Below are 26,709 nucleotides of genomic sequence, written 5' to 3' on the forward strand. Positions count from 1 at the left end.
GGCAATACAAAGTTGGTTATGCTACAGGTTTAATCTGTTATACCTGTTTTCTTACTGACTTCATTGGTGAGTCTGCAGTCTATGAAATGGATTAATTTGAAATATGTGTTAATGAGGAGCAGTTTCAGTGAGCCTCAAATCTATTCAACTGGCACTTACCCTATTGATCTCTCCCCCTATAACCTTCACAGTTAATGGCTTAATGAGTTCATTCTCTATAATTCATTTATATGTCTTGAAGACATGATTCTTCCAACTCATTTTTCTAATATGGTAAATGATTCAGGGATTTTGCATTATATCCATCACTTTGTAGTTAGGAATAGCTACACTGAATTTCCCACCTATACTTATTTCTCTGTGTGATGTATTTTAAACAAAGATGTTATGAATGTAATGCTGTGTGGATTAATTTCTTCTCCACTACTTTTTTTCATAACTTTTGAATGCTTTTTGCTTACCTGGCTGTAACTTGCACCTGAGATATTCGTTGTGACTCTAGAATAACAATGTATGCAAAGTACATTTGATTGTACTATAAATCTTTAGAAGTGGTAGTATGATGCTTCTAGTTTATTTGTGTTACCCATAAACAAAAGGAAAACTTACAAGATCGGCAAACATCAATGGCAGCTGGCAATGCTTTCCCGTAGGATTTTTCAAATCATAATAAATGTGTAACGTTCCTGGATTTTCCAGGTTTGCTTGGATTTAGTTATTGATTCCTGCATATTATGGGCTGATCCTTAAGATACTCTAGGCTCATCAGTTTTGGATGTCCTCTGGACTGTGAAAGGCGGTCTTGCTAAATAAAGTGTCATAAATCAAGGATGGATTTTAACCTGTCTGGTTACAATTTATTGAGTTCTATATGTTACCCTAACTGTGAATTCATTTATAATATGTAATTTAGGCTGATGAATTATTGTCAAATTATAAGACTTCACAACTTGTTGGGCCACTGCTAAGACTAGATTTTTAATTTATTAGACTATCTCTGCATCAAGTACCATATGTGTTTCAAAAGGTAGTGCTCAGCGTTTAGAACCATACATTTTCCATTCAGCAGATTTATAGAACATCTGTGTAAAGAAAGGGTAAACTTAAGAAAATATAGTTGTTTTACAACAGCATGGTTCCATAGAACTTTATTTCAAATTAATTTTCTAAGGTACCTATGGTATAACGATACTTTGACAAAATTAACAAGGATGAGAATTTTAGGGCTGGTTTAAAATCTAATCCAAATTCTATTTCGTTTAGTGCAATATTTTCATTCAATCTTATTAATGTCCAGGAATAAAAAATTAGATTTCTTTGTTATCTTTATTCTAGTAAACGTGTATACTTCTGATTTGTATATTAAACCCATTTATGCACTGGACTTATTGATACCTTATAACTTCTTTATAATTTAGAACTACCCCTGGCTCTCAGGAACTGAAAGATTAAAGGAAGGGAAGAGAGCAAGTCTTTTACAGCAATAACCTTATACTTACTTTACACCACATTGTTAAACACACTATTATCACAAAATAATGTATATATGTACTGGTATGAAGTGTCAGCTGAAAAAATACTATACATAAAACAAACAAGTCCTCATCTACAAATTTCCTAGCCTCATGTTTTGTCCTTAGTAAAATCAGAAAGAAAAATATTACTGTTCTTTCAAAAAACTAATTGGTTAAAATATTGACAACCCTGAAATTTGATTTAAGAGTGTACAAACAATAGTTTTAAATGTCACCAAAGAAAAACAAAATTGACATGTCATCTGCGGTAAACACTAGATAGTATTAATAGTAGGGTTGCACAAAGTATCTATAGGATATTCTAAAGCAGTTAATATGAATATCTCATAAATTATGGAGATGACATACACTCTGAAGATTAAAAAGTCACTTGATAACAATAAAAAGAACTTGTCTAGCTCATCTTAAAGTTATACTTTAAATGTATTTTATATGTATTAGATTTATACTCATTGATTGAAAGCTCATCACTACTTTTATGTTGCTGAGTAATTAATGCTAATTATGTTAGTCTCAGCTCATAGATTTAAAAGATAAATACATTGCTACAGCTTGCAGTATTGAACCAATTTAACTTGATTTGTCACTGAAATATCAATGTGTTGTAGATGACACAGATAGCCATCATGAGGCATTCACAGGAGCTATTCAGTATTGAAAGTAAACATAGGTCTGATTTGCTGTCCGTCAGCAAATTTGCTCAGAGCAAAATAAATCTCTGAAATAGCCATGGTTGTAAAGTCGAAAATGTGCTAGTAGAAAAAAAACAAAAAACAGATTAACAACTTCCATAAGAAATCACAAAATGACAAGCAACATGATGCAGAATTGTAAACACAAGTGGCCAGTATCATCACATCCTATTTAGAAAGGCAGAAGTAGTCAGTAAATTAGGTAGTTGATTATTGTACTCATTGATCTGGGGATTGCTGAGGCACTAGCAATGTAGTTCAATATCAAAGATTTGTTATTGTTTAGACTACATTGTAAAATCTATTGGTTGTCCATGTGCAGCATGATTTATTCTTTCAACTAATATTTTTGCACTTGGTAATAGGATACTGCAGCCATGGATTGTAACAGACATTTTAGACCACAGACTTTATGGTTTCTATCTAGGAAAAATAATAATAAAAAAGCTTTAATATTCTTCACATTTTATTATTTTAAGCCGTCTAAACCAAGAATCAATTTTATTTAGTATTTTTGTCTTTTCTCTTCTGGGCTGCTCCAGGATTTTATATGAAGGGTTGTCAAGTCTGTGATAACTAGATATCTAGAATTTAGTTCAGTGTTCTCAGCACAGCCATCTAGTACTATTTTCAATGCAAAACATTTATAAAAAGCCTACAGATATGACACAAGACCTGCAGAACACACATGCCCTTTTGGACAGGCAAATAAAAAATGGCACCTACCATTAAAAAGTGCTATCAGACACTCTTAGGCGGCTAAATAAAGTTTCTATAATGAGACTGCATGTTCTTTGCATTCCTTATTTCCCTGAATAAAAATGAGATGTATTATAGTTATATCTTTAATAATTAAGGACTGTAATTTAGTTTCCCATGTACCTGTGCCTCCATGGGAGCTAGGTGTCCAAACTGCCTGTACAGCTGGTGGAGAGCTCATCCTTGGTTCAGGTGCCTTAAAGTGGGCATCTCAATCTATTTAATCTACCCTGTCTGATTTGTTGTGCCTCGTTTGCTGCTCCAGAAGGAAATGGGTCTCCTGTAGCTCAGGTGTGAGGTGTGAGGGGCAGGTAGTGGTGTTGGGAGCTGCAGAGGTGCTCAGCTGACACTTCTGCATGTTAACTCACAGGATACACCCAAGAGGCTTTTCTGTGCTGAGCAGGTCTCCATTGTTGGGAGCAAGCTTCATGGAGGGTACTGACTTTAGGAGTATGACTTTTGAAACGAATTAATCCCTTTGCTGAATCACTATGATATTTGGCATTTATGAATGATTACAGTGAAATTCACTTAAGGAGAGGTTTACATATGTATGGGACATAGCAATAAAAAAAACCCAAAGCCACACAAGTGGGATGCACTTCCTGACTCTTTACTATGAGCTGTCAACACTTTTTTTTTTTCCCTACTTGTGTGAGTGCTACAAGAATAGAAAAGAGAACAGCAAATTCAATTTAAGAGTGGTGTGAAATACATAACTAAGACTTATAGATAGCAGAGGAATGATTGTTCTTTAGAAGCATGTATCTCATTTTTATTGGAGAAAAGAGAAACTGTATACAAAGTATATATGATCTTTTCACAGAGCATGCAATTTCAAATTCTCTGCAGTCAGCAAGAATCCTTTCACTGACCTGAACTGAACAAACTTTTAATCATAATATTAGGCACTTGTGCATAGGTATTTATTAAAGAGATAATAGCCGGTCTTGCCTTTTTTACATTTATTCTGGTTTTTCTACTATACCTTTCAGTCAGTGACTGACCAGCAGACTTCAGATTGCTCAGAAATATGCTTAACATGGTTTGGCACTATTTGATTCTGCCTGTATTTAACATCACTGTTTAGGCAATATTAACTCTACTTCATGCTTTTCCTTACTTTATTTTTACAGTCTTACTCAAAAATAAATGTGAAAAATAATACATGAAAACTTGTAAAACTTGAAATGAAAGTTATTGAGTTGTAGACATTCAGTGTATAAAATGGGTGAATATTTGTAATATGATTTTTTGTGTTTCTATTTTCAGCTCTAAGTTTCTTTTTGATCCATATATTGCTTCATTGCCTTAGCTAAAGTGCAACCTTCTCAGGCAGAGCTAGGGAATTTCTCAATGTAAACACACTTTTTCTGTTTTGAAAACTGACATTTTTTTCTTACCTGCAAATGATAGATCAAGTCAGGAGAGGATATTTTTCCAGTATATTCAAACTGCTTTATTAAACACTACTCAGTGTATTTAAGGATTACCATTTAAAACATGAAATGCAAGCTTGTTCCTTCAGGCTTTATTCATTATGCAGTTCTTGAAGCTTATGGAGGGATTATCCATCAGTTCCTGAGGAAAGCAGTTCTTGACCATACCAATTGCCAGACCAAACAGCACTGTTTAAAATCATGTTTTTTATGTGTGTTTGGAACATCTGCTTCCTCTGGAAGACACAAAATAAAAACTGATCTTTCAGAGTTAAGTTTTAATCGAACTGAAGATTTGTTTATATTGTTTAATGTTACTTTTGCCCATCCATTTAGGATGGTAAGAAGAATGACTTGGAGTTACTGAGAGCATACAGCTGTTCCTTGCAACTTGCAGAATGAGTTGTGAGATGAGAGAGCTAATGTGTTTATATACATTGACAGATAAAACAGGACTTTGCTGTATTTTGTAACTTAATTACAATTATTTCCAGTTATAATTTTTTTAGGTTGTGTTTAATATAACCTGCAAAGAAAACATGGATTATTAATTGTGTTTTAACATTACTTGTAAGGTGCTTCCCTTACAGATAAGACAGTTGTCATAGTTTGTGAGAAATTTGTCTCCTCAAAAATTCTAATGCAAAAATCCATTTGGGATATATGTAAGTTGTCCTAGTGTAATTGTTTATGTTCTTAATCTAATTTCTTATTTTTTTAAACCTTAAAAATAATGATTGATTGATTGATTGATTGATTGATTTATTGCAGAAACCTTTGAAGTGCTTATCAGACTGGCTGAGAATTACACAAGCACACTTTTCTGCAGTGCATATAGATCCATGGCTGCTGAGGCTACTGTGCATGTGCAGGAGTTTTTCACAGATGTTGGACTGTTCTTATTTGGCACAGACGTCAGCACAGAGGAATTTGTGAACAGATTTTTTGACACCCTGTTTCCAGTAGTCTACAACCGTGTGATTAACCCTGGTCCGACTGACATTTCACTGGAATATGCGGAGTGCCTCCGAGTGGCGAGAAGAGACATCAGGCCCTTTGGCAACATTCCCCAAAAGGCCATAGGACAAATGGGAAGATCACTCTTACCCAGCCGGACTTTCTTGCAGGCTCTGAATCTGGGGATTGAAGTGATCAATACAACGGATCACCTGCACTTCTCCAAAGCCTGCAGCAGAGCTTTGCTGAGAATGCAGTACTGCCCACACTGCCAGGGGCTGACGCTGAGCAAGCCCTGCATGGGCTACTGCCTCAACACCCTCCGAGGCTGCCTGGCTGACCTAGCAGAAGTTGATCTCCACTGGCAGGGGTACATCCAGTCCCTGGAGGAGCTCTCAGGAGCCCTGAGCGGAGCTCACGGCATCGAGCGTGTGCTGCTGAACTTCCACGCCCTTGTTCGTGACGCTCTGGTGCAGGCTCGGATCAATGGGCCAGAATTATCTGAGCAGGTGAGACCCCGGGTTTATCCACACTGGGGGCAAACATGACAGTAGGAAAAGTATCACTGATGGCTGTTATTTGTTTGGCCATTTTTATGGGGAGGAGCACATTTGTGTCTGAGTTCAGCTTTATTTGACTATTTCTATTTCTGGGAGCACAAAAATATTTCTCATGAACATAAGAAAATTGTTTGATTGTTATCTTATGAGCACATTATGATAAATGTAAACAATCCTTATTTTAGTTACCAATGGCCTGCCTTTAAGAAGTTACAACTTTGCATATATTATTTCCATAATTTTGTATGTTTCAGAGGAAGCAGCACAGTTGATTTGTAACATGAAATAAGTCCTTCCTTACACTTTAGAGAAAAAAAAAGTTGTGTGAGAGCTCTGTTAGTGTGACTGTGTGAAGAATTTTAGGATACTGCTGTGGAAAGTGGGCATTATTTAACTACGCTTTAGGGGGAGAAGCTCGTATATATCCTAATTTATGAGGGTAAGTACCAAAATCTGAATTTTTCCTGTATTATATTTAATCCACAATTTTTCTCTGTATTCTTGCATGCGGACTTCACTGACAGTGACATATTCAGTATTAAGTGCTGGATAGGATGGCTTGGTTTGGGGAAATGCCTTTAGTTTTATAGTACATCCTAAAGAGGTGTGACATCAGCTGAGGTGCAGGAGTACTTCTAGGGCTGCCTCAATACTTGATTAACTGAAGTTAAAGCAGTGTCTTCTGCTAAGCCGCTGATACCATCTCTGACAATAACTTGGTCTAATAGAATAAATAGAGGTTTCTTCATTTCTTACCAAGACCTAGAGTCAGGTAAAATGGGTTCTTCACCCTGCTGTAATCAGTGAATAACAGGGTTCATTTCTACAAATTTCCCCCTTCATCTGCTTTATACCAGCCAGCTTCATGAGCCATAATATCCTGATGCTCAATTCCTTTCAGAAAAGCTGTCTTTTTTGGATAAAGGCTTTTTCACTAACAGTTTGACTCAAAAGTGGCTCACTAATGTCTCTCTAATTCCCAAGTTATTTCAGATCTACAGTTGCCTTTTAGGGAAATACCCTGTTGCTCCTTTGATTTCTGTGGGATCTTCTTTGCCTACCATTTTCAGGAACAAATTAGATCAAGCAAGTAAAGGTTCAAGGGAAGGACTTGTTTCCTACTAGTTTCTTACTTCATCCTGGGTCATTTAATTTGAAAAGTTTTAGACTTGGATTTGCAACAGTGAATTGTCATTGGCCCAGACTTAAAAATCTCTCAGCACACTCATGTTTTCAAAATGAAAGTTTTCACGGTCCGTAATAGTATATTTCACTGAATTTTAGTAAAAAATGAGATGGGTGAAGAGGCCTCCGCTTAGTGGTTTTGCTTAATGAAAATTCCATATTGATCTGAAATAAAGTGCTTTATTTTAATACTCCTGAATACTCCATGCCTTCTTCTCCCTGTCCTTCATTCAATGTAAGGAATACTAAAATTTCTTATGTAATGATATTTCTGGCCAATATGTTTGTTCAAAGATCATGTGTTTACTAATGTTACGTTAAAACCATCTGATATAGAAGTATTTCCCAGCTTTAAAACCCACATACTTTATTTTTGACTCCAACTGCACCAGACCTAGATATCTCTTTCACCTAATTTCTCTGTTATAATTGACCAACCTTTCTCTCTTTAATCACTAATTTGGTCAAATAAGACTATAATGCGATGATGCCTTGAAACATGGTGATCTAGTCAGTATATTTCATATTTTCCAATTTATTGGGTATCAAGACTTAATTCTGACATGTGATAAATACAGTCTTACAGCTTTAAGAGGCAGAGGACAGGAATTTCATTGAAATTGGCTCATTAATATTTATTTTATCTTCAGAGCGACTCATGAACTGTTTCACGTTTTGATAAGCAATTAGTGCATCAGTGATTCTAACAGACAGGGAAAAGACGATAATGAGCAAGCAAATAGTGATTTGTTTAGGTACGCAGGAGTCTCTGCAGTTTTAAAAGAGAATTTCATTACATTTTGTGAGTTTTAAGGAAGCGAACAGAGGAAAAAAAATTAAGTGTTTGGAAGTATCATATATAATTACGCAAGTGTTAATGTGAGAATCTGCAGAGTATTCTGCTTAATGATAGATGTAGTTGTGCAGTCTTTTCATTCATTCATGGCTATGCTTGTGTAAATAACCATATGTAAAGGATTTTTTCTAATACTTTGCAGGAGTACTTAAATCTGTTGCATATTCATGCTTTAAGCTCTGTGTGTTGTGGAAAGAACACTAATGCCTATATTGCATGGCTTCCTTTTACGAAGCTCTTTTTTCATAGTAATTTACAGCTTGCTCCCTTTCCTGCTTGGGTCAGCAGAGCAGAGTCACTCTGTGTCCAACTGGAATTTTTCTTTCCCTTTCTTCTTACTGTTTTAAAATCACCTTTAATTCTTGCCTCCCACAGCTCTGCTGACTGGCAAATAAGTGCAGCACCTGTTCATCATCTCCATGCCTGTGCATTATTTGATGCTATTCTGCAGAATCTAGTGGAGATGTGTGGGTTGTGCAACTATTCATGGATTTATGTGTTTCCACACTTACATATTGTCATATATTTAATGCCACTTCTGTTTTTGAAGTCTATATATGTCCATATATTGCTCAGTGTACCCTATGCTTTTTAGCTGGAACAGAATTTTTTTAGCAAACATCTGTGTAAATGCAGATACAGTGTAGTAGAGGTTTAAGAGAGCTGCACCATACAAAACAAGAACAGTGTGGATTATTAGGATAATCTGAAGAAAGATGGTATGTAGTTCTTACACACTGGATAACAGCTAATAATGCCCATTGTTGCAGAGTACTTTGCAGACTAATCCTGTGCTCCTTTTATGCTTGGCCCGAGTTGCCACATGCTGGTCTCTGAGCTTGTGTGTAGCCAAGGAAATCCCGTGGAGGGCACTGTACAGCTTGATGAATGCACAAGAACTTTACAACACATTAAAGCCTTACATACATGTAAAAAATTCCCAAATCAAGCCAAAACACCACAACAAACCAAAAACCAAACAAAAAACCCATGGAAATTTGTTTACAAGTTATAATAAATTGTTTCATGTCACCCCCATTTTGTTGTCGAAACCAGTGTCAATGTTAAGACAGAAGGACAAAGAGATTTTAGCAAAATTTACAAAGTTTTGGTGTGGATGGAGCCTACTGTCCCCCGCATAAGAGCATTTTTTCCACTCCCTTTATGTACGGTTTACTATTGCAGCCCCAGGCCATGGAAGAGCAGCCTCCTGTGTCACTTACAGTGTGATTCCACAGCAGTTTAAGCCAGTCTCACCCTGGATTGGCCAAGTCCTGCTCTAGCACTGTCCTCAGCTCTCTTTTCCCACCCCTTTGCCTCCATGCATGCTGCCCTGGCAGCAGAAAGTCAAGCTGGTTGAGGGAGTGTTTGTGCTCTTAGCCAGAGTTTTGTTTTGCTGTTTGAAGACTTGTGCTGTCATGCATTGGGTAAGCCACAAATGAGAGGTTCACTGGAGAGGAACAAACAGAGGACCTGAGAGGAGGGGAAATGGGTCTGAGGTCAGGAAACGATGAAGGAAAAGGGGAAAGGAAAAGGAGAGAAGTGAAAGCTAAAATTCACAGGGCTTTGTGTTGGAACCCTGGAAACTGGGAGTTTTGAACTTTCTGTGCTGTCAGGCACTGACCCCCAGAAGAACACTGCTTTTGACCTGAGGCCTTGGACAAGGCTTCCAAAATTGAATGATAGAACTAGAATCACTGGTCTGTAGTTTGAATAGAAGTGTGTAATATCAAATATGGTGAAGGATTTGGAATTTGGGGCTTTAGAATGTAGTAATAGGTATAAAGAGAGTTGCAGGTTTTAGAGCGGGGGTTTTCTTCTTCACCTTCTTCTTCTTGAGTATAAGTGGTACTTTTGTGATTGGATAAAAAATGCCACACTGCAGGTCACGGGTGTTTGGTCATTGGGTCAAAAGTGAAAATAAATTAGGTGTTAGTTATTAATTGGACTGTTTAGCCTTAAAAGACCTTGTAACGAGCAAGATACATCACCATTTCTTCATTTTTAGCTTGTTAGCTAGAAAAGCTGTAGCACTCGCTGTAACATAGATAAGAAGTAATAAACAACTGAGTCCGAACATGAAATTCCATCTCTCATGCATTCAATCCCGACTCTGGCAGAAGAGAAAAAGAAGATAAAAAGCGATAGCTTTATAGTTAAATCTTCCTTGCAAACTTTGCATGCGAGTTTTGTTCTAAATTCCCAAAAGATCAATGATGTCTGAGTTTAATATTGAATAAAAGAGATGAAAAAGAATATTGATTTGTTGTTCATTGTCTATTCTGAGCACTGATGATGTTGGGATCTGAAGGAAAATGAAGTATGTGACCATGATACTGAAAGATACATATGCATATAAAAATATGGGAATCAGAAACAAAAAATAATAATAAAAAAATCACACAGATTCTGGAATTTCCTTATTTTGAAAGTGAGGAATCTGTGCTACAGGTTTGGTAAAATTCTTGTATGTACTTCTATATGTAGTATAAGCCTACAAAAATTCTGATTCAGATGGGATTTTCAAAAGCACTGTGTCTTCACTGTGTTCTAAGAGATTTCCAAACAGTTGGAGACAACAAAAATATCAAAATTGTGGAAGCTCTTAAGTCCTTTCATCTCAGTCTGATCCTGAAACAATATCTGAGTCGTGTGTCTTCTAAAAAATAGGTATAATTATATTCTATTAAAAGAGACTTTTGTCTTGTTTTTATTTAATCAGCTGTCTCATACTGGAAAGAAAGCAAGATCTTTCTTGTGGCATAGAATGCTAGCAGAAAGAAGAATTTAATAGACTTTATTTAGAGCTTTATTCTTCTTCCTGGTTATTTTTGCTGGAATTCACTAGCTATAAACAGCCATAATTGCTGTGATAATAAAGTGATGTCTTCAAAGAGAGTAAAGAGGATGATACAGGAAAATACAAGTCAGTCAGCCTTACCTCCATCCCTGGAAAAGTGATGGAGTAGCTAATCCTGGTAACTATATTCCAAGCAAATGGAGAAAAAGTTGATTGGGAGTAATGGTTAACCTGCTTGACACCCTTAATGGGACAGCCGGATTGATAGGATATGGGCAGAGCAATGGATGATATCTACCTCAACTTTACCAAAGCCTTTGAGACTGTTTCCTACAATATCCTTATATATAAACTGTCAAAATGCACAGTGAGGAAGACTGAAAAATTAGTGAGTAGCTGGGCCCAAAGGACTGTCATCAGTAGCAGAAAGTACAGCTGGAGGCAAGTCATTAGTGCTCTGACCCCCAGGGGCTGATACTGGGGCAGATACTCTTTAATGTCTTCATTAATGGACGGGGTGATGGAACAGTTCACCCTCAGCAAGTTTGCAAGACAGTACAAAACTGAGAGCAGCAGCTGATACACCAAATGCTTGTTCAGAGGAACCTTGTCAGGCTAAAGAATTGACCTGAGGGGAATCTGATAAAGTTCAACGAAGGGAAATGAAAAGTCTTGTATTCCATGGGGAGGAATAACCCCATGCATCAACAGCTGCTGGAGGCTGACTGACCAGGAAGCAGCTTTGGAAGAAGGTGTGTGAGGCTCCTAGAGGATGCCAAGTTGAACATGAGAAAGGCACCTGCACAGTAAAGAAGGCCAACAGCCTCCTGGGTTTCATTAGGAAAAGTGCTGCCAACAGTTTGAGGGAGGTGATCTGTCCCTTCTCAGCACTGCTGAGACCACATCTGAGGTGCTGTGTCCAGTTCTGGGCTGCCCATTGTAAGAAAGTTATGGAGTGACTGGAGTGAGTCCAGCCACAAAGATGAATATGACACTGGAGCATCTTCCATATGTGGAGAGGCTGAGAGAGATGGGGCTGCTGATCCTGGAGAAGAGGCTCAGAGGGAATCTTGTATGAATACATGGTATGAGCCACTGAAGAGGAAAAAGCCAGGCTATTGTCAGCCTTGCTCACTGACTGGACAAGAGGCAATGGGCAGAAATCAAAACCTATGAAATTGCATAGAATGGGTTGTCTAGAGAGGTTTTGGAGTTTCTATCTTTGGAAATACTCGAAACCAAACTTGACATGAACCTGGACAATCATCTGTATCTGACCCTGATTAAATGGGGATGTTGGACTATACAACCTCAGAAAATCCCTCCTAAATAAATCTCATTTTGTGAAATTGTTTAGGTGGTTGGATTAGGGGAATATTCTTATTGAAGAGCTAACCATCTTTTACTCAGTAGCTGTGGTAGCATAGAGCCTGCATACAAGCAACATGGACAGGGCAGGAACATATCCTCTTTTCATGGTGTTCTTCTAGTGCAGGATATGGGCACTGTCTTCATCTCATGGCTGGTGAACATTACCGTGCAAGCATGTTGCTAAAACGGAATCTTCACAAGTCTGTATGCACTGTCTGTTTATTTCACAGATCTTTGGTCAAAGCAAAAGAATTAGTTGCTCCTTAGTCTGTAAGCATGGATAAAATTCCCCACAACAGGATGATAAAGTTTGAGACTAATGGAGTGATAGCCTGGAGGTTCTCAAAGGAAGTGGTAGCCAAGTATGTCAACAGTAGTACTTTTGTTCTCAAGAGAAGTGGGGGCATTAGTGATAAGCTGTGGAGGGAAAATGAGCTTTGGTTTAGAGATAGCACAGATACTACCTAAATTGACATTGTGGGAAAATTAATTATATTATGCCTGTCACCAAAATATCTATCTGGGCTCAGCCTTGTACTCCTTTAACTTTCAGAGTGTGTTCCCATTACCAATTTGTAAAAGACAACCCCCAAGTGAGCCACTTGCCATTAAGTTCTTTCATACTTGAAAAAAACCCCTATTGTTTTCAGCAAAGTAGATTTTGGAATAAAACTGTGGAATTCTGCCTGAAGCTTTTGGCATATGATTGTGCCATCATAACTTTGCTGAATTTAAATTATTTGATACATTGATGAATTTAAATTACTTCACAAGATCTAGAAATTATTTGTGGAAACTGCTGAACAGTAATTGGATTTAAAGTCTAATACAATTGTACTTGAAAAGAAGGTTCCTGTTTCAACTAACACAAAGTTGAGGATCATCACCTTCTCTTTCTCTCCATTCAGATATGCATCCAGCCATAGCTGTGAAATACTGTACTGCTTGTATGATACAGTATAGCATATTTTTTATAGATCTGTCATTTTTTTAATGTAAATGAATACGTCTATTGCAGTCGTGACCTCCATCAAATTCAGATTCTTCTCGTGTTGTATTTCACTTCCCTATTGTTTCATCATGGAAAAGCTCCTTGTGTCTATCAAAAAGTTTTCTTCTGAAGTTAAGCTGGGGTTTGTTCCTCAGAAAAGAGAATGGAGAACTTCAAAAACAAAGTGAAAATCGCCAAATAACGTGTTTATAGCTTGTTTCTAACTAATGAAAAGTTGTTTTCATTAAATAGTAGGCTTTATTCCTACCTGAACACTTAGCAATCTTCCATCTTTTTTTGTTTGATCTATCCTTTCTGTATATTTCCGTAGCTTGCATTTACTGAGGTCTGAATATTACCCTTATTTCTGGCATTTATACCACACACTATATATTACTACAAGTACCTATGCTGTTTTTTTTTTTTTTTTGTGAATGAAATCAGTGTGTATCCAGTAAAAAGAAGATACCTGCTACAACATTTAACAAAAATCATGATAATCACATCTCAGAGCATTTTGTGTGTTGGAATGGCAGTTGTATGCCTAATGTTGCTGGATTATCCTCAAAATTGGTGTCCTTTTATAGTGCAATTGTCCTACTTTTTTCTAATGTGTAGAAGCAGGCCTTGAAATCATGCACAGAATATTGGCAGGGGCAATAATGCATGCACAGTTATGTGCACATTATGGAAAAATGGGTGTTAGGGTTATGATCTGCTCCTTCAATATATCCAGGCATTGTACTCAAATGCAAATTGGAAAGACAAAATATGTACACACTGCTGGACATACCCTTGATAATATCCTGTTTGTCTTTTATTTTAAGGTTTATGATACACTGGGAGATGTGTGGCAAACACTGGAAGCACTTGTTTCCATCAAGAACTTTTTAAACATAATAGCAGAACATGAAACCATGACTATCTAAACAAAATCAGTTGCTATGTTCCTCAGCTTCTCAGAATTTAAATATATGGTATGTGAGCTTTTGGTACCACTTTCAAGGTACATACTTTTCTATTCCTCTTCTTTTTTTTTCTGATTTTCTTTTTATTTATGGAAATGACAGAGGACATATTTCTCACCTTTGGTGAGAAAGCTTTCAAATCCAGTGTCAAGTTCACATCTCACACTTTTCTGAAAGTGCTTTTTTAAAATTCATTTGCCGAATTGCCTGGATTCCTCCCCTGTGTCTCCCACAGTGGAGTTACTTGTAGGGCTGCAGTTGCAGTGGTAAAGTGTTACGGACTGACAGCAATCCCCAGTCCCTGAGCCCCCTGCAGTACCTTGAGGGACTGAGGGGCAACAGAAGAGCTAGAAATGAAGGAATGAGATTTATCTTGAGATGAAGGAGGGAGGAGATAGGAAAAAGGTGTTTCTAGTCTGAACTTTGTTTCCCACCGTTGTAATCTCTTTTTAATTTGCAGTATATTAATTAGTCTTCCCCAAACTGAAGCTGTTTTGGCCATGACATTAGTTGGTGAGTGATCTCTCTGTCTTAATCTTGACCCAGAAGCTTTATCTTCGTCTTCCTCTTCCCTTATTCTGTAGAGGAGGGGGAGTGAGAGAGCAGCTGGGTGGGCCTTTGGCTCTTAGCCAGGTCCAACCCACCGCAGTTATCAACACACACACATGGCTTTGGCAAGCAGTGCTGAGTAGTGCAGGTTTACATGAGATCTGTTCAATCTAGACTGCCAAGTGAATCATGTAGGAATATATCATGGCATGCATTATGCATTCGTATTTAATGTGTTTTGAATGAACCTGCTTCACGATTTGAAATTACTTGAAACTTATGTTAAATGGTTCCATTTTGCTGTATTTCTGTTTTAAGTTGAGATCTGTTATGTCAGGAGAGCGTAGGATCTTTAATATATCTTCCCTTTTTTATCTTTTTTTTTTTTTTTTTTTTAATAACAGAAAATTAGGCAAAATTTGGGAAAATGCACAGATCTGAAATGGTTTTTCTCTTTCCACTGACTGCATGGGGACTCAGAGATCTGAAAAATGTGGAGGAAACAGTCTGGGCTGCCATCATGGTCTGGGTTTAGGTGATATGGGAGATATCTAACTCTGCTTTGGCTCGATGACAAATTTGTCTCAATGTGCCTACTGGCCACTTGGACTACGGTGAGGAAGATTCTCTAAGAGACTGAAAATAGTGCAACGTGATTCTTCATATTTGCAAAAAGAGAAGGAAGGAGGCTTTTCACTCCTTCCCCAAAGCTGGGTAGAAGGCATGAACAAGTGTAAAGAAGAACACTAACAATCCTTTCTATAAGCTGTGTTTTTTCTCTGCTCTTCATTTTTCATTGTGAAACAATAACTTCAGAAAGAGAGAGGTACTGTGCTGAGCAGACTTCTGGTATCTCGATTGCCCATTAAATCACTAACAGCCCTTTGTAATGAAAAACCTTTTTAAGGGCAAATCCAGAGATTTTGAAGCAAATGAGCTTTTTGGACTGTTGAGGTCCTTGAAATGATATGAGGATGTATGAATAACATGTCTTGTACATTGCAAAAGATCTTCAAAGAAAATTGGTTTTCCCAGGTTCAAAGAAGAGAATAATATATTAATATTATATACAGATATAATATACAGATGCAGGAGACAGAAACATTGATCTTGTAAGCTGCAGTTTGGAATAGGGAAGAAACACGTAAGTTCTCTGAAATACTAACTAGATAGTGGGGTTTTCCCTCCTTTTTTTCTGATGTTTTTTGATTCTTATGAAAAGGTGACCCTCCAGTTATAGAAAGAGTTATTGACAGTGTTTAATGCTAAATGAAATAATGCATTATGACTGCTAATTGAAGTGGACATGATTTTATTAACTTGCATACTTTTGTTACAGAATTTTGCTAACAAAACTGCTCTGCTCTTCACTATTTTGGAATATAAACTGCATCCTGCAATAAAGTGTAAACACGTTGTGCAGATATGCTGATGCAGCCAGCTTGGTTTGCTTTCACTAATTATGTATTCTAAATTGAAATATGTTTTTTGTTTTAAGTGAGTTGTGTGCCTGATAAAGGTTATAGAGCCCCAATTCCGCTTTCATTCACACAGGCAATCATACGTCTACTGCATTTCTTTTGGTTTACACAGGTTACCTTGGATAGTCTCAGACCTAGATTTAAAGAACAATTCTGCCCGTGTCCTACCAGACAGCACAATGTTAGCCCTCTGTGTCAGAGCTGTATTTGCTGGGAACACAGAAATAAGGAGTAATAAAGTATATTTGAACCACAAGAAAGCATAAATAAATCAGTCAAACTACACACAAGCATCTGATCTTTGGAAAGGGCTACTGCCGGTTTTATATAATTTCTTTTTGGAGGAGAACTGCAGAGTGTTTTCACTGAACATAAATGAAACACCTTGGCATCCACTGAAGCAGACTTGGATCAGGAGAGCTGGCAGCCTCTCATAAGAAGCAGTTTTTGTTGAACTGCCTTTGAAGAGTTTGAACTGGCAGTGCTGTGTTCTGGCTACAGGGTAACTTGGCCGAGAACATTCGGATTTCCCCTGACATTAAGTCATTTAAAGTGAAAAAAAAAACAAAAACCAAAAAAAAAAAAACAAAAACAAAAACAAAAACAAAAACAAACAAACAAACAAAAAAAAAAACAAAAAACAAAAAAAAAAAAAAAAAACACACCCAAAAAAACCCCCCAAAAACCCACATTTCCTTCTTTCCCAGCTCCATTCAGAAGGAGAAGCTATTTTTACTGCCAGACTTGCTGAGTGTTAGTCCCTCATGAATGGAGCAGCAGAATTAGAACCATTTACAATTTTGGTAATTAAAGACCAGAAGACACAAATTAAAAGTATATTAAGTCGCTCATATTTAATGGGCTCTTAGATTTCGTTTTGCAATCCCCAACGTGCAAAATTATGAAGGAAAGGAGAGATAATGAAATATTGATAAGATATGAGGACAGCCTCAAGAACTTGGACAGGATTACGATTTTGATAAATGTATTAGGAGAAGGAGGATATGAGTCTCAGTCATGTGAATGTTGGAGACTATGACCCCTAGAATCCAGCGGCTTGAACAGCAGTCTTTTATAAAACCGTATGAAAAAATTGTGATTATAAAAAACTGGTTTGCAGACTCTTTGCATTTTTGTCTCTTTCCTTGGTCTTGACTGAAGATTTTGTAGACTCACAGAATGGTTTGCATTGCAAGGGACTTCAAAGATCATCAGGTTCCACCCCCTGCCATGGACGGGGACTCTTTCCACCAGACCAGATGTTCAAGGTCTCATCCAGCCTGGCCTTGAATACTTCCAGGGATGGGGCATTTCCCCATGACAGTGATGCTGCATAATGCCAAACCAGGTGGAATTATTAGTTCAGAATCTCCAAGTTGTACTTCAATTTATGTATCATGGAAAATTACTTTATTTCCAAACGTAATCTTTTTTTTTTTTTTTTTTTTTTTTCCCTGAGGAGGTTACTACTGCCTTGCTGGTGAGTGTGCATTCTGTACATCTGAAGTTTACATTTATTTTTCACAATACCACCTGGTTGGGTGTGAGACAAACTCTAATATTTTACAACTTTTCTTTGAATTTGATTTGTCCTTTTTGAGCTTGAAATAGCTTCCAGCTCTCTCTCTCTCTTGAAAAATTATATTTTTGTGTATCACTTGAAATTTCTATTTCAATTCTGAATAAAATTCCTTGAAAAATATCATTAGCTGGCAAGTCTATTTAAGATTTGTCTTGGAAGGGATTCTAAATTGTTTAGTAATTTTAACAGACATTATTCTAAGTGTCATCTTCGCTCTCTAATTCTCTAGGCTTTTGTTCACAATGTTTTCCTCTTCACTTGTCATGGACTTCTGCAATTTCTATAAAATGCTTAAGCGTCAGTATGAATCTTGTCATTTGCCACTGTAACTCTGGAACTTGCTTATTTCTCTGAGACATATTTTTAAAGTAAAGTAGTCACAGATAAAGAAGACAAAATTTTGAAAGCAAGCAAAGAAAATAATACAGAATTTCTTCGTGAATTTCCTGGGTTGCACTCCTGGTGACACTCCACCAGTCTCTCCTCACATTAATAATTGCAGATTAACATTTTTCCTGATCTGAAGGAAAAGCAGATGTTTATTACCTTATGTTTGCTCTCCTTGTTTTCAAAATCCTGGATTTTGTCTCAATAGGGAATATTTTAATCTCCCATGCCATGTGCACCCTCTCATACATTAAAATGCATTTTTCTTTGAAACAGAAATTACAGATTAAATGAGCTACTGTTCAAAGCAAAAAAAACAAACAAAAGAAACAAACCAGAAACAAACCCCAAAACCCCCAGAACCAATAGAAGGCTGCTGAAGTGCTAGGGAGTACTGAAATACTGATGCTCCCTCTCGTGGTTTAGCTGAAATAAAACAAACCCAGGAAACTAACAATTTAATGCATTATTTTCCTTGATCAAGGTCTTTTGTATTTTTGATTACTAATCTGGTGCTGGAAATGCTGACAACTCATCAAGAATCTGTTTCTAGAAGAAAGTATTCCTTGTGTATTTCTAGAAAGGAAAATAAAATTAACCACAATTTTATTTGTAATAAAGGTATTTCCAACAAGCCTGATATTTTATTCTAGCTTTGTTTTAGGGTTATTAGATTTCAGCTGTCCATTTGCTCACGAGTGTTTGAGGGGATTTAGCTGTAAGGAATGTGGCAGGTTTGTGATCTGACAGCTAGAACTGAAAGACACCAGACTAATCACTAACTAAAACATGCATTAAATAAAATCAGATTAGGGCATAGCTAGCCACTTAGACTGTGCTGTGCATCGAGGAACAGAGCAGAAGACACCTCTCTGAGTACAAAACCTCATGGTCTTTTCCTCAGATCTGGCTGGGTAACAGAATCAGAAGTCTGAAAACTTCCCTTTCCTATGTTTAAAGAGTTCCTTTAACTCTTTCATGGTTGTTTTTTGTTTGGTTTTTTGTTTGTTTGTTTGGGGGTTTTTTGTTTGTTTGTTTGTTTGTTTTTGGTTTTGGGGGGGTATTTTTTTTTTTTTTTTTGTAAAATTAGCAAGCACTATAAGTTTTTGATACATATATATCTGTAGGGTTTCCTGTAAATGGACTATGTGTCAGGTGTTAACTAGATTGATCCAGTCGCAGACCTGTAAGGCATCAACGTGGCCATAGTCCATGCAGGCATTTAAAACTTGAGTCTACCAAGACTTGGTAAATCTAGTTTGAAGTGTGTCACAGGACTGTGCATTTTTTAAATTCAGTCATTTGATGTAAAATAATTTCAGTAGAAATGCTGAGGTCAGAAGGAGCCATTTGTATAATGGGAAAAAAAAGAGCAAAAAGCTCAAACCAAAGTGAAACAAAGAATGTGACACATTTCTCAAGCTGAGTGTCTGAACTTAGAGGACAGTGACCGACCATTACTGATATGATGCTCCCATCATTGTGCAGTCCTGTTCAAATACAAAGGTTTGTAATGCTCCAGTTTTCCAAACTGTGAGTAATCATAACTAGATGCTCTAAGGAATTGCACCAAGCAAAATCAAACTGCCATAAAGTTCACGTGTGGCACTAATTGCAATTTAACTGCCTGGTTATTACAAGAGCTTTTAATTAACTCAGTCATCATACTGTGGCATACAAATTGTGCGTAATAGCAGCATGCTAACTATAATGACAATAGATTTGTGTGAACTGTGAAAATCAGGACTTTTATAATTTTTTGAGGTTTCTTTTTATTCCCTTAAATATTGTGTGTTATTTAAGAGCATTTCAAAACGGGGGAAAAAAAAGAAAGAAAATATCCTAGCAAGTTGCTGAGGCTTGCCTGTTTTAAAATTTTGTGGAAGTCTTTAATTCTTCCTGAAATTCAGTAAGAGGTGTCTCACTGAATTATTTTTCTGATCATTTTTTTAGTTTCACTTTTCTATTTTTCATCCCCTTTGAGGGTCATTTTACACACTCTTTTGTTTTTGAAACCAAGAAAATTCTCAGTTTGTGGAAACACTCAGAGGAAATCCCATTCCAGTGAAACTGGAAGATAACTAGAATACATTCTGATCAGATGTTGCTGCAAAATGGTAATTTATTAGTTCAGTAGGGCAGTGAGAGCATTGCTCTTCTCTCAAAGTTATGATTCCAGTCTCTCAAGACTGGCAATAACAGCACTGAATTATTTCTCAATTGGAAATTAATTTTGCAGTCCAAAGACTAAAAATTAAGAAACAATGAGGCTAATGGATGTAGTTGTAATCCTTCAGAAAACACAAGAAATACAACTAGGTGATGTTACGCTTACCGCATGTACTTTTTCCTGTAAAAAATAAAATACTTCTTCCTTTAAAAAATAAATACAAAGCAGACATTATTATGGAAGCTGTATTTATCTGGTCTTTAGACTGTCATCAGCCCTGTACTAGGAAACTAAATTCTGTCATATTTGAGTTTTAAATTATTTGGCTCACAGACAGAACAGGCACCTGAAGGCAAGACAAGAGTACATGGTATTTTCATATGCTCAAGTTTACTGCAGAAACCAGGTGCTAATGAAGACTGGGATACTGAGGGAGGCAAAAGTAAATTTGTCATGCACATAAAGTTAATGACATAAAAGTGACAGGCACTACTGAACAGTTTAAAGTCTCGAAGCTGGGTGAGCAATATGAGCATGGTGTGCCAAACACAGAAAGAGAATCAACACCACACAAAGCCAATGGTCCCAGAGGTTTAAATAACACAGATATGAGAAAGGTAACAGAGATGCTGACATCACCATTGTAAATGCTGATGTAGCTCATCCTTTAGAAACTGTGTCTGAATAAGTAAGTGACTGCTAAAGAGTGAATTTTGTCCTTGTGCTCTCATTAACAGAGTTCTCAGCAGTTTGATTACTGTCATGCATATCTTTGTGAGAATGGCAGTGGTGCTGTGCAAATGCTTTTTATTAGAATTTTCAGAATTTTCCAAGACTGGGAAAAAAATCAGTTCTTAAAAAGACATTTCAGATAATTACTGGGTTTTAATATTATTTCTATATGTAAAGTTTACCCAAGATTAGTTTTTAAGATTTTTTATTGAAAGGTTTGTATTTACACGTATCAGTGAATGCAAATTTCCTACTTTTGCAAAAGCATTTCCTGAGACATTGACTCAAAGAGAACAGAGAAAGCCTGTAAAACAATATCTTGAAACAACTGTTTATGCAAAGCACATATAAAACAAGCATCATCCATATTCCAAGGCATTATGACTGTAAAAATTATTGATTTTCTTTTTTGGTTCATATTAGTTAGAGCAAAATATAATGAGACTTTATTGTAAATTCAAGAAACGTACAGCTGTGGATTCTCTTGTTTTCCTAGTGAAGGTGAATGTACATGAGGATTGTTTTCAGTTTACTATAGATGGAGCCAGTTTCTTTCTTTCTTTTTTTTTTTTCCCCTTGTCCTAGAGGACTGGTACTCATCTGCTCAGGGACTTCATTAGCCAGCCAGCCATCTCCACCCTGTTTCTCCTCTCCCCACAGGCTCTCACCCTGCAGTCAGGCTCTGCGAGTGCTTGGACAGCAAAGGGGCCTTGTTCAGGTGTGCAGGACACCTGGGCCCTACAACACCCTACACACCTGACCCAGGCCAGTCATGAGACAGAGCCTACTTCCCAAACATCTGGATCTGACTCTCACTCTCTTTTAAACCTTTATTCTTATTTTTGGTAAGACAAAGAGTAACTGAAGGGTATATGAGAAGCTGGAACTGAGGCAACTCGAACAATCAGTTGCTTTGTCATAAAAGCTGATCATAAGCATCATGCTCCCTATGTCACATCAGTGAGCATAAAAGAATATGATAAAAGTGAGACAAGTAAAATTACGGAAACATTTTGTGTCTCTAGTATATCTCCATTATATTGGCATGGAGTGGCTGATGGGATAAGCTGCTGCAGAGACTGGCGCTGAAGAAGCAAACTTGCATAAGGATGCATGAAGCATTGAAAAAGTGTAGAGACTTACAAGGAGGGAAAATGGGGAGTCCAGTTAAGCTGGTGGGATATGCTTTAATGTGTGCTGAAGAAGAAGTCATGGGGGGAAATAGTGTGAGGGAGGTTTGAAACTGAATTTGAGGACAAGAAGGAATGTAGTAAGATGCTGTCCAAAGAGACACTGGCTCTAAGAAGAAACAGTGAAATGAATGCCTCAAGTGATGTTCAAAGTGTAATCCCTCAAAGGACATTAGTCATATGTCCAGAGATAATTGTCTTGCAGGTAGATTCATGCATATCATTTGAAGGGGGTCTGAACTATAACTTGGCTGCCTGAGTTGTGACCTGTGAACCACAGCCTAAAAGGACCACTCTCTTTCAACTTTACCTTCAATTTCAAATCATAAGGTGAACACTTGTTCTTATGTAGTAATAGTGCTGATTCTTCTTTTCACTGGCCTAAGCAAGTGTGTTCAATGAGTCTTGCATTATCATGATATACAACAGGCATGACAACAAACTCGTTAAAGTTAGATGTGTTTATTCTATTTCAAATTTTAAATGTATTTCTTAACTAGCTCTACAGGAGTTCTTAGTTGGAAAGATGGTCCCTAAAATTTGCACTCTATTTAATGCATGATGATAACTTGAAAATGAGATTTATTTGCTGTCTCTGTTCTTACATGTGGGGATATAAAATGCAATAGGAAACAATAATCCTTGTTGTGTAGCATATGCACTCCTTCCTTCACATGGCAGCATTTTGATTATGTTTCTGCTTCAAAATTGGGTGCCTGCCCTAAAGACCACATTGATCTCCTCTCTCTCTTCTTTCTCTAAAAGTTGACTACCTATTGACTACCAAGTTTTCATAAATCACATACAGCATTACTTTTTCACCAGTGCTAGCTTACACAAGTGCATGCTGTTCAGTCTGCTTAATATGTCTTGTCAGATGTGATTATAAGCATAACTATCTGTTACTTAATAAATATATGTATATTCCTAATTATTTATATTCAATGACTAGGAAGAGTAATGAGCTATGAATGTGAATTTTTGTCCTATGTCATAGAAAATGCTCAGTATCACATTTTACAAAGAAGAAAATGAGACTTCATGTGAATTTTTATCTATTGACATCTAGATCAGAAAGACAGACATAAAATTCTTTGATATTTTCAACATCTGTGGTCCAATATCATTAAACTTACATCTTAGGTCATTACCTTAATGTCTTTCAATGTTGTAATGCAAGTTTCCACCATGCTAGCAGTTCACTATTTCTTTGTGTAACTGGGCTGAACATGCCATAATAATTCATCAACCCTGAAAGAAGGCACAAAGTTCAATGTATATTAAAAATGTGATTGAGATACATTACAGAAAAAATGGAAATATGCTGCTGTTCACAACACATCATATTCTCTGAGGTTACTGATACTGTCTGCATAAAAATACACTTCCTTATGGGAAAAAAAAGCCACAATCAATAAAATACATGGTGACTTTCCTATAGACTTGGTTTCCCTTAAAAAAGAATGCTTGTACTATTTTTTTCTACTATAAAATTACTAATTATCTGTTTGCTTCATTCATTATGTATTACACAGTATGATAATTAATTATGCTTTTCATGTCTTAGTCTTTCACTCTTGTTAAAATGTAGTGAAACTGAATTAAGAGATAGATAACAATTGTTTCTTATGTGTGTTCTTTCCTTCTTCTTGTGGCTTTTTTTCCTTTTAGGTGAATAAAATATGTGGTCCTCCTGTAAGAAAGCCTAAACACTCTCCAGGTTGCTCCTTTGATCAGAACAAAGATAATCAAGGGTTGAAGATGTTCTCCAGACTCAGTGAAGAAACACTCGCCAGCAGAAGAAAGTAAGGCATTAGTTTTACAGCCAGAAAGAAAGAATAAAGTAAGCCATTAATTTTACAACAGACTAGATTACACTCAATGCCATGGCATGCACTACTGGAGAATAAAGTCTCCATAGAATGAAACATTTTAGCAACACAGTCTGTTACATTTTGGAAAGGGTAATTTCATGACGAGATTTGTTTTCAGAAGTAATGGGCATATGACCACAGTAATTTGGTGTGGTTTAAAGTATTTTGGAGGGTATCTAACATTGATAGAATATGAGTGTTAGCTCTATGTGTAATTTTTAAAATTACATTTAAATTTACATATCAGCAGACGTTATTAAATCTGACAAAAAGTGACTGTAGCTTTTTACAGAAAACTGTTTGTACAAGCTGATAAGACATAAAAAATGAATGACTTTTCTTACATACCTTTCTGCTGTAAAAAGAAAAAAAAGAAAGACAAGCATTTGGAACTAAATCTTGAAAGCCTTGTTCAAACAAGACCTGCTGATTTTTTTTCTCTGACTTTTTTGCTGGCATATAGTGAATTGAAGTGATTGCAGAGGCTTGGAAATTTCACTGAAACCTGGCTCAGCATTACAGGGTAACTTTGTGTAACTGTATGAGTCAGGTGTTTGAGCTGCCATTACAGGCTGTGGAAAGGAGAAGTCATTTTAGCTGCCCATGTCTGCAAGCATCCAGTGCCACTCAAAGATGCCCTGGGGTATCCCAGCTGATCTTCTCCTGCTGAGAAGGAAGCAGGTGAAGCCGTGAGTTGTATCATAGAGGTCAAGCCTGACAGAGTTGGAGAAGCATTTGGAACATACTCTCAGGCACATGGAGAGATTCTTGGGGATGGTCCTGTGCAGGGCTAAGAGTTGGACTCAAAGATCCTTGTGAATCCCTTCCGTATCAGCAGATTCTGTGATGGCTTCCAGCTTTCTGCAGATATCTCTTAGGTAGCTGAAGGAATCTCAAAGGCCAATCTATATTTAGACAAGTTAATCAGGTTTTTAATGACCATAAGTAGTAATAGCACTGTAAGACATTGAGTGTTGCAGTTAAGATTAAAGGCTCCATTATGCAAATAAAGTACAAAGTTAAAATCAGAAATTTCATTTCGGTCATAGCATTTGCTAAAATGCAGAGAAGTTTTCTTTGTCCTCTTTTTCCTCTCATTTCACTTTGTAGTGCAGACGGAAACAGAAGTGAGAGAATTGCAGGCAATAATTTCTCACTCCTGATGTCTAGAGAAGAAAAAGTGCCTCTGAGCTTCAAAGGCAAACCATGCTTCTCAGTGTAAGGAGCTTCAGTTACTAAATAATGGAGGAAAAAATCCAATCCAAAATATAAATACAGGGTTTTGTAACATCGTGATAAGAGAAAGATATGCAAAATAGAAGTTTGCTTTAGCCAGCACAGAAGATTTTCAGGGAATACCCATTACATGGGTGCATGTTTCTCAGTTACATGTAGCTAAACAAGTTCTTGATGTTTTGTGATTGCTAACACTCTGCAAACACAATAATATATTCTAAAATCTCACCTAATCTCCCAGGACCGTTCCATGTTTCAAAGCACAGAACACTGGATTGACTTTTGGCAGATTGCCTCAGAGACCTTGAGGAGCCTGAGAGGCAGTAGGCAACACAAAGCAACAGTGTTTTCCCTTCCCTTCCCTTCCCTTCCCTTCCCTTCCCTTCCCTTCCCTTCCCTTCCCTTCCCTTCCCTTCCCTTCCCTTCCCTTCCCTTCCCTTCCCTTCCCTTCCCTTCCCTTCCCTTCCCTTCCCTTCCCTTCCCTTCCCTTCCCTTCCCTTCCCTTCCCTTCCCTTCCCTTCCCTTCCCTTCCCTTCCCTTCCCTCTCATCTGCCTGAGATTCTGGAGACACTTCATGGGATGCAAACTCTGCACCACAGAGGGGAAGGGAAAGAAAGTTTGAAATCCACTGGTGCAGATTTCAGTTTAACAACTTCCTATCTGATCTCATCTGCAGTTGCTACCTCCTGCATCACCTCCTTTCTTATTAGTCACAATCACTTTACATTTCACTTTATATTCCCATAGCAACTGTAAGAACCTCACTGGATTGTGACTTTAGCAAGTGCTTGCAGCCTGCTCCTAAGGAAATGCTCTTCTCTGACTCCACCTTGTTTTACCTCCTTGGTACTTCTGTTTCCCAAATGCATGTCCAAATGAAAGTTTGCATTTTAAAGTACATGTTGGGCTGCTGCTACCTGAACTTCTCCTGAATTGTTTTTACCATTGAACCTAAGCTGCTATTTTCTGGTACTGTTTGCTAAAAGAAGAAAAAGAAATTTTTCCATTCTTTTGATGCCAAAAAATGATTAGATGAATTTTAAAAAAATCTAAGCAAACCCTTCAGTAGCAACGTACAAACTTTAAAGTATGTAATGCTTTTTTTCTCCAGAGCTTCATACTGCAGACAGCTTCTAGTACAGAGGATGAAATTGTAAAATAAATAAAAAAATAAAAGAACATTTCTGAATAAACAGATAAAAAGTATCTTCAGCTTCCACTGACTGTAATTGCACATTTGTGCTCAGCTGCCTATAATTACATGCTATCTGGTCTAGAGGATGATCATGTGAAAATTGACATTCAAACCATTTGCCCTTCTAACTACTTTGGTCAGACATCAACAGGGGCTGAAATCAGCTATTACTTCTCTATTAAATTTAGCTTTGCCTCAGG

At 37.1% G+C, this 26,709-nt stretch overlaps 1 protein-coding gene across 1 annotated transcript in view; it reads left to right on the forward strand.

Annotated features, from left to right (window-relative positions):
• Nucleotides 1-26,709, forward strand: part of GPC5 (glypican 5) — a 584,807-nt gene that overhangs the window by 81,441 nt on the left and 476,657 nt on the right. Inside the window, exons 3-4 of the mRNA XM_088159817.1 lie at nucleotides 5,197-5,891; nucleotides 23,876-24,009. Coding sequence (XP_088015943.1) covers nucleotides 5,197-5,891; nucleotides 23,876-24,009 — 829 coding nt within the window. The remainder of the gene's footprint in view (nucleotides 1-5,196; nucleotides 5,892-23,875; nucleotides 24,010-26,709) is intronic.

Source organism: Sturnus vulgaris, chromosome 2 (assembly GCF_052056855.1).
Source record: "Sturnus vulgaris isolate bStuVul1 chromosome 2, bStuVul1.hap1, whole genome shotgun sequence".
NCBI lineage: Eukaryota > Metazoa > Chordata > Aves > Passeriformes > Sturnidae > Sturnus > Sturnus vulgaris.